Below are 9282 nucleotides of genomic sequence, written 5' to 3'. Positions count from 1 at the left end.
TGGGAGAAAAACGGGTGTGAGTTACATACATACAAACATACAAGTGAAGCTAATAAAAGCGTGTTAAAAAGAATCATTACAATCGGTTCACCCAGTCCAAAGTTCTGTAATAAACACAAAAAATACAACAGAATTAAGAACCTCACTTTTTAAAGTCGGTTGAAAAATACCATTTATTTGTATACTATACGACAAAGTTGAATTCCGTCAACGCAAGTAGCATTGACGATTTAACCTTATAATGCAGTTTTTAAAGGTTTTTGAGAAAGGTTGATGCTGCACCTTTGACTGCGTAGTAAGGGCCGTTTCATAATGACTTATATTGTATTATTTTACTTCCATTGATTAATTTCAATTCCTTCATGTTTGGTTTAATGACTTGGTCTTGGACAAGGTCTATTTTTGAACCTTTTAAAATTGTGGGGCGTCGTAGAAAATGTAATTCTTCTAAATATATCTAACTCAAAGATAACTGACATTTAAGGCCGGCAACACCTTCACAGGGACTCTTGTGAGGGTCATGGGCAGTGGTGATCGCTCGATAATGGGCGCACCACTTGTTCGTTTGTCCGCTTTCTTTTTATAAAAAAAAAACGAAAAAAAAAAAAAATAGTGATCTATCAACGCACAGCCCAAACCACTGGACGGATCGGGCTGAAATTTTGTATGCAGATAGATGTCATGACACAGGCATCTGGTAAGAAAGGATTTTGATAAATTCTACCTCCAATGATAGAGCAAGGGATGAAAGTTTCTACCATGAAAATTTATTAAGACCGCACGGGCGAACTGCGGGCAAAAGCTAGTTTATAAAATGTGACGTGTTTAAAGAGAGAAAAGCATGTTATAGTAGGCAACTGAGCTGATGGTATTTCTGATGGTAATCGATCACCAACGCCCATATTATATTACAAAGACAGTAATTCATACGAATTTGTTAACCGATAAAATTGTTTGTTGATTCGATGTTGTTTGAATGATTTTTTATTAACAATAGTTGATAATGTCTAGTACATTATCAAAACTAGAGCCCCTGTAAACGATTCCCGCTTTTAAGGTTTAAGGGTTAAGGAGAGGATTAACCGTGGGAAAGGGGTGTATAAGGAAATGCAAGGAAAAGGATAAGGAACCATAATATTAATGGGTTACAATTGTACAAAAAATAGAATATACAAGCAGATTTGAATGGAAGTAGGCCAGATAAGCACTGCTAAGCTGGATTCTCAATTTCCGAAGACTGCAACACAGAGACAGCGCGCTGTGACAGTAAAAAGCAGTGGTGGCATAATGGTGAGAACCTCGGACTTCAAAAATCGATAAGTCGGGGTTCGAGACCGGGCGAGCGTGCAGGAAATAAATTGATTTTTCAATTTATCTGCACATGTGGACAACATCACCACTGCTTAAAACGGTGAAGGAAAAAACATCGTGAGGAAACCGGCATGTCCAAGAATCAAAAGTTCGACGACATGTGACATCTACCAACCCGCACTTGGCCAGCGTGGTGGATTATGGCCTGAACCCTCATAGGAGGCCTGTGTCCCAGCAGTGGGAACGTGTATGGGTTGATGATGATGACATCCCACTCGCAGCAACGGCGTCATCATTAAATGCACGGCGATTGCAGAGAATTGGACAAGGCATTTCAATTATCCGCCTCAGTCCCTCCCTGAGGTTATCCGCAGCCCTGACCAGCTTCATAGAGGAGCTGGGATGTTTCCAGATTTAACTCGTCACCCCTTCTTTTCACGGAAAATGGCCTCCTGACGTCTAGTTGCGGAAACGATCCCGCATGATTAGTAAAACTACATAACAATACATGACGTATCTGGAATAATCTATGTACATAATTATGAAATTATTTATTCATAGAGTTCGCTATGAATAAGTAATTGGTGAAATATACAAATCAATTGAAGATTTAACTGGATTAATGGTTTTAGGTTGAATGTTCTGGGTTCAGTAATAATTACATTTCTAGCTTTCCGCAGCTAGCTTTTGACTGCAAAATTTGTGTTGGTACTTCGTGTAATGTCGAGGAAGAGACATTATTTACGCTTTAACGGCGCATATCTCTCTGTATTGTTTATTATGGAAAGAAATCTACTTACGTACGTTTAATTTTAAAGATATATCCCATGACAACTCATTTATTGACACATTCGCAATTTTTTTCCCTGGTTAAATGTATAGATGGCTCTTTCTAAAAGCTGCTTTGAAATAATTTGTATAGAAACATAGTAACTTGAAAATGTCATATATTTTGAAAAATTGGAAATTGCAAAAGACTTACACCGTAATTATTCTTAAATAGTTATTTATTTAATTGTTTATTTTAATCACATTTAACTTTATTGGTTCTCTCTCAATTATTGCAAAATTTCTACAGTTTAGGTTTACTAAAACGGTTTAAAGCAAGAGTAATTCCCGTGTGAGAAGACAGAGATATATAATAGATCACCTAGCGCCATCACCTTCGCACTCTGGAATTATTCCTGCGTTAAGGCATCATGGTAAATCGCTGACGTTTTAAATGTCAAAACAATTTTGTCAATGTCAACTAATAAATACGAGGTAATGAAAACCTGATTTTGAGCACAAATAATAATGCAAGTATTAAAATATTGTGTAATAATGTTTAATTTGAAATTACTTAATAAACACACTTATATCTTCAGCTGTATGTTTATATGTAACCATCTCTTTTTGACTCGATTTTGACCCACTTCAAGTGGACAGATTTAATTCAAACTTTGTACACTTATCAAGGATCGATGACAGTACAATAATTTCATGAGTTTTTCTTTTTATCTTGATTAAAATTGCCAGGATTAAATAAATATCCTTTCGTATATCCTGTACAAGAGACAATAACATTGACAATTCTGTCATTAAAGCGTGTTTTTTAGCTTTTTAACTTAATTATTATAATATTCTATATGAATATTAGTTTTGGAATAGAGGACTATCATTATTAATTCTCCCGCAGGTAAAATCGCGGGGAAACACTCGTGTATTAAACGTAATATTTTCATTGTGGACTAGCCTTAGCGTCCATTGCTTGTTACCTTCGCTTGTGTAGTCACTCGTGGACTGTAAGCGAATAAACGCATAGTCATTACAATATATTTTTTTATTATTTTTTTTAAATAAAAAAATATAATAGATACTTGTGTTTTTGAAGTGTGCGTTGGATAGCTAAACCGTGAGTAATATATATTATTCGATGTTTTTTAGAGTGATTAAGGAATACATTGGGTTCGAGGTCATATGATTTTCAACCGACTTCAAACAAAGTTGCATGGTATATTTTTTTTAGATTTGTCTCTCCGTACCTAGATTGGGTGAACCGATTTTGATGATTCTTTTCTATTTGAAGGTTAAATTTTTTCTAAAAAATAAAGTACCTGTTTTTGTGGGCTATTATAATTTTAATTACATTAATAGATTGTTGTTGAGTTATTGTATTAATATTACACAATTTAAATAATTTCATGAGAAATCTGTGTGACCCTGACTACCTTTCAATGACTATTTATATAATTTCTAGAAATAAATACAGCAATTACGTAGAAAACATTAAATAGTGGTTTCAATGTATACTAATATTATAAGCTGAAGAGTTTGTTTGTTTGGTTGTACGCGCTTATCTCAGGAACTACTGGTTCATTTAAAAAATTCAATAAAAGAAAATACTAAACATACAATTCCTATACTAATTTAGAATAAATATAAATCAAAGATTTTGTAACAAGAAAACAACTAACTTAAAACTAATATAAATGATAACCAATATAAATAGAATGATATCTCCATATCCTTTTCCTTACCCTTCACAGTCCTTTCCTTTATTCCTCTCGCCAATCCTTTCTTAATCCCTTACCAATTTAAAGTCGGCAATCCATTTGTAGAGCTTACCATCAGGCGTCCCAATAGCTCCATTGCCGACGGTGACATAAAAAAATGAAATTAGGGTATAAGTACATCAAAGCACTTAGAATCTCCACAAATTTTCAGTGGATACCACATTGACCCCCTGTTAGTGGCAGCGAGTATATAAAAAGAAGAAAAAACGAAACATAAATTAATGTAATAAAAAATATAATATAATACAAATAACAAATTCACAGTACACTCATATAAAAGCATATTTCGCATACATCCTACTAATATTATAAATGTGAAAGTTTTAAGGATGTGTGTGTGTTTGTTGCTCTTTCACGCTAAAACTACTGAATCGATTGCAATGAAATTTGGTACGTAGACAGCTGGACAACTGGAATAACATATAGGAAACTTTTTATCCCAATATTCTTACGGGATACGGACTTACGTGGGTGAAACCGGGGCGCGCAGCTAGTACTTATATAAAATAAAAACAATTAAAAAGAAAAATAAATGTAAGAAGAACACAAATACCACGAAAATTAATAAATGAAAATACGCATTTTCTCTATCCAATCGCTTATACAATCTATGCCCTAAACATATTCTAATTAGGCTTGGTATTATTAATTACCTACATACACGTAATTCGATATTTTTATCGATTATTCGATATTGCAGATGGTTACAAATTATAGGCTAAAGTATGACGATTGCATTTTTATATAAACACTTAGGTATTACTAGGTATTACTTAGGTATTATTAGGTATTACTCATAAATAGCGTACATAACCAATATTATTTTCTTCATAAACAAGACGATTTATTTTCCTTTATCTTATAAAACTATATTTTCATTACTTGAAATACAGGGAAGGAAAACAGTAAATAATTGAAACCTTGATTAAAAAAACAACAATAATAAAGCAACATTCGAATCTACATGAATAAATACAGATCGTTAAAAAGCATTTACGCGCGAACTTTCAAAGAACCACAGATAACCTAATATTACTAGGTAAAATGGTACTGAATGTTTTATTTTCTGTGTCAAAAAAGGTTTGTAATGAATGAAAATTCAAAAATATTAGGAATCAAGGATAATTAAATAGAAATACGAATATAATTTACCTGATTATTCATATTTATGAATTAATCGAATTGTTAATTATTTAAGTTAGTATACACGGGTCTAATCAGATTTTACTTTGCTGTTCATAATAACGACAATAAATTAATGATTTAGTGAGCAATAGTAAACAACGGTGAATAAAGAAAGAATCGTTTATACAGGTCGCCTTATTGCTAAACAGCAATCTCTGCCAGACAACCTGGTGGGATAGGTAATGTACGCAAACATGGGATTGAAATCTGTATTGTTTATAGCTTTGAATAATGTAAAAGACAAATTAAACATCACAAATACTGACTTCATACATACATACATACAAATTAAGTTTTAATATTCGTTTTCATTTTCAGTAAGCGATGGGGTTCCTAGAAGACCTTGATACCAGTGATTTCCCAAATATCAAAGAATATTATAAAGGAAAAACGATATTTATCACTGGAGGCTCAGGTATTTATGAAACTTAAATACAATAGGAAGATTATAAATCCTACTTAATATTATAAGTGTGAAAGTTTGTAAGGATGTGTGTGAGTTTGTTGCTCTTTCACGCGAAAACTACTGAACCGATTGCAATGAAATTTGGTACGTATATAACTGAACAACTGGAATAACATAATATAGGCAACTTTTTATCCTAATTCCTACGGGATACGGACATACGCGTGTGGAGCCGTGAAGCGCAGCAAGTTATTAATATGGGAATATAATAACTTGCTGCGCTTCACGGTTATATTGTTTAAGTAAATTCCCCAAAAAGTAAAGAAGATATAATTGTTTTAGAAAATAGGTCATTTCTAAAATCGGGCCAAGCGTGGCCACGACATTATCGAGTTGCAAAACCATAAAATGAAAACATAGTGGATTAGAGAAGCGTCAATCTTTGTGTTTTTGAAAACAATGGTTAAACACGTATCATTGATAACTATATTAATATAACTATTATAACCAGCTTTTGTCCGCAGCTTCGCCATTAATTAAGACCATGCAGGTCTTAATAAATTTTCATGGGACAAACTTTCATCCCCTATTTTATCCCCTTGGGGATAGAATTTGTCAAAATCCGTTTTTAGCGGATGGCTACGTCACAACACCTACCTGCATGCCAAATTTCAGCCCGATCTGTCCAGTGGTTTGGGCTGTGCGTTCATACATCACCGTCAGTCATATATATTTAGACTAGGCACTTGAAATTTTTTAATTTTAATTTTTTTTATTTATTTTATGTATACTTTTTATTCATTTTTATTTTATTTGTACATGCTTAAACCCTCATATAACTTTACATATGAAAAACTCGCTGCGTTTATGTGTCCTTCATATTTAATTGACATTTCAGGTTTTATGGGTAAAGTCCTGGTTGAGAAGCTACTGTATTCCTGTACCAATTTGGATAGGATCTATCTTTTGTTAAGAGGCAAAAAGGGAGTAAAGCCGGAGGATCGTCTAAAGGAGCTTTACGCTTCAGAAGTACGTAATTTTTTAACGGTTTTTTTTAATATTTCTCTTGACTTTTTTATCACACTAATATTATAAATGTGAAAGTTTGTTTGTATGGATGTTTGCCCGTCAATCAAGCTGAAACTACTGAACGGATATTGATCAAATTTGGTATACAGACAGGGTATAAGCTGACTTGGGCGATAGGCTACTTTTCATCCCGATTAAATGCTCCCTTGGGATCAGACAGGAATCTTGATATCCAGGCGAAGCCAGGACGAGTTATAATATTATCAATACGAATAGCTGTTTGTTTGTTTGTCTCGTGTTCAAGTCTAAACCGCAACACCGATTCGGATGGTAATGAATATACTCTAATAAGTCTTCATACATTGGCTTACGTAAATGCATGGATGAAAGGACTGGGAAAGGTAAGGAAAAGGATTCGTGCCGAAGCGTACAAGTGATAGAAACGTGTTTTCAACACGTACATAATTCGCTTATATAAAGCAATCATCCATTTGACTGTACTGAGAATATTACGGTGATGACGTAATTAATAAAGAAATTGATCGGTTTATAACGGTGTGGTCTTGTTCCCACGGTCTGTATTTCTTTCTAACATTCGTGACATAATGTTACGAGGTTTTTAGCTGACTTTAAACGTACTGTATTGAATTTAATCTATTTATTATGAAGCTGAAGAGTTTGTTTGTTTGAACGCACTAATCTCAGGAACTACTGGGGCGATATGAAAAATTCTTTCAGTGTTAGATAGCCCATTGAGGAAGGCTATAGGCTATATATGTAACACGGACGAAGCCGGGCGGACCGATAGTATATGTATATGTGCTACGCTTAAAAACCGATATCGCTCATTGAAAAATTTGCTAACAACGCATCGTGGTAGTAAAAACTACAATGCAAAATATGTGTTATGACTCTAGCTGCTTAGCTTTATGGAGGAGCTGGGATGGTTCCAGCTTTGACTGGCAACCCCCCTCCTTTTCTTTCACGCAAAATAGGCGCTTGACGTCGAGTTGCGGAAAACGAGCCCGTATTATTATTATTATTTGTGTTATGGCTCTAATGTAAAACGCCCACGACGCGTACAAAATCATAGAATGACCACAATATAACAATGCATATAATAGCAACTAAGGAGATTAATTGCTATTCGACCACGTCGCGTTGTGGCAATGAAAAAAATGCCATGACCTGTTCTGGACATATCTAATTAGAATTTTTCTATTCCTTCCAAATTTCTCATTTATAAAGCATTTCAATGCTATAAAACTAAAAATTAAACATATCTAATTAGTTTATTAAAACATCATACGCCAATGCTACTAAATAATTTAGGCATTGATAAATTCAAATTTTGACACGACATACAAAAATGCTTATGAGCTTTCTATAAGCATTTTTACCCATATTTCATCGTGTCTAACTCATACAGCCATAACAAACCATATTAGATAGATAGATAGAAAGTTTATTAAAAGAACACATTAAATACATGACAATTACAAAATAAGACGATTAAACAAAGAAAAATTAACATACAGAGGAAAAAACAGGACGGAGACAAATGTGCACTGTGTTCTTAAAAAGGGTTCTTGGTCTTGTCTCAGCATAAATGTCAGAGTCAGTGGGACCCTGACGCTGATATTCTGCCAGCACCACTTATAACTCCCTTGTTGCAAATAAATTAACATTTTCCCATACATTTCAGTGTTTCTCTCGATTAAAAAAGGATAAGCCGGGCGTGTTTGAATCGAAGGTTTTCTTCATTGCCGGCGATTGCAGTCAAATAGGCCTGGGTAAGTCTTAAATATTCATCTTTTAAATATCTTCCTTATCACTACAGAGTCCTACTAATATTATAAATGCGAATGTTTGTAAGGATGTGTGTGTGTTTGTTGCTCTTTCACGCAAAAACTACTGAACCGATTGCAATGAAATTTGGTACGTAGACAGCTGGATAACTATAATAACATATAAGTAACTTTTTATCCCGATATTCCTACGGGATATGGACTTATGCGGGTGAAACCGCGGGGCGCAGCTAGTATAAAATAAAGTCGCTTTCTCTGTCCCTATGTCCCTATGTCCCTATGTATGTTTAAATCTTGAAATCTACACAACGGATTTTGATGGGGTTTCTTTAATAGATAGAGTGATTCTAGAGGAAGGTTTATATGTATGATAATAAGTATTAAACTTCTCCGAATTAACGCGCGAAGTCGCGGTCATAAGCTAGTTTATATTATAAATACGAGAGTGTTTAATATGGTAATGCCATTGAGATTTATTTAAACATTAATTTAATATTACTATACTATTGTTTTTCAGTACGAATCACCACAGATCAGGTTATTTCTTTCCAAAGCAGAGATCATCATCATCCCATACATGTTCCCACTGCTGGGACACAGGCCTCCTATGAGGGTTTAGGCCATAATCCACCACGCTAGCCAAGTGCGGGTTGGCAGATGTCGCATGTCGTCGTACTTTTTTGATTCTTGGACATGCCGGTTTCCTCACGATGTTTTCCTTCACCGTTTCCTTAACCAAAGTAGAGATACAAGCATTAAAATACATTAAACAAATTTATTAAATAACTCTATCTGTCCTTATATTTTCAGGTATGTCAGAAGAGGATAGAGCGTTGATTGTTAACAGAGCACATATACTGTTCCACGTGGCTGCTAGTGTGCGGTGAGCTATTGGTTTTGATAAATTACTATATCTAATATATAAAATTCTCGTGTCACAGTTTTCGTTGCCATACTCCTCCGAAACGGCTTGACCGATTTTGAAAAA

The 9282-nt window shown here is 34.2% G+C and overlaps 1 protein-coding gene across 1 annotated transcript in view; it reads left to right on the top strand.

Moving 5' to 3' along the window:
- Positions 1 to 3053: 3053 nt before the first annotated feature.
- Positions 3054 to 9282, top strand: part of LOC119838178 (fatty acyl-CoA reductase 1-like) — a 14452-nt gene continuing 8223 nt past the window's right edge. Inside the window, exons 1-5 of the mRNA XM_038364021.1 lie at positions 3054 to 3205; positions 5370 to 5466; positions 6356 to 6486; positions 8192 to 8279; positions 9105 to 9177. Coding sequence (XP_038219949.1) covers positions 5376 to 5466; positions 6356 to 6486; positions 8192 to 8279; positions 9105 to 9177 — 383 coding nt within the window. The 5' untranslated portion in view covers positions 3054 to 3205; positions 5370 to 5375. The remainder of the gene's footprint in view (positions 3206 to 5369; positions 5467 to 6355; positions 6487 to 8191; positions 8280 to 9104; positions 9178 to 9282) is intronic.

This window comes from Zerene cesonia, unplaced genomic scaffold (assembly GCF_012273895.1).
Source record: "Zerene cesonia ecotype Mississippi unplaced genomic scaffold, Zerene_cesonia_1.1 Zces_u001, whole genome shotgun sequence".
In the NCBI taxonomy this organism is placed as follows: domain Eukaryota; kingdom Metazoa; phylum Arthropoda; class Insecta; order Lepidoptera; family Pieridae; genus Zerene; species Zerene cesonia.
The sequence above is the reverse complement of the archived record's forward strand: the minus strand, read 5'-3'. Positions and strand labels throughout refer to the sequence as shown.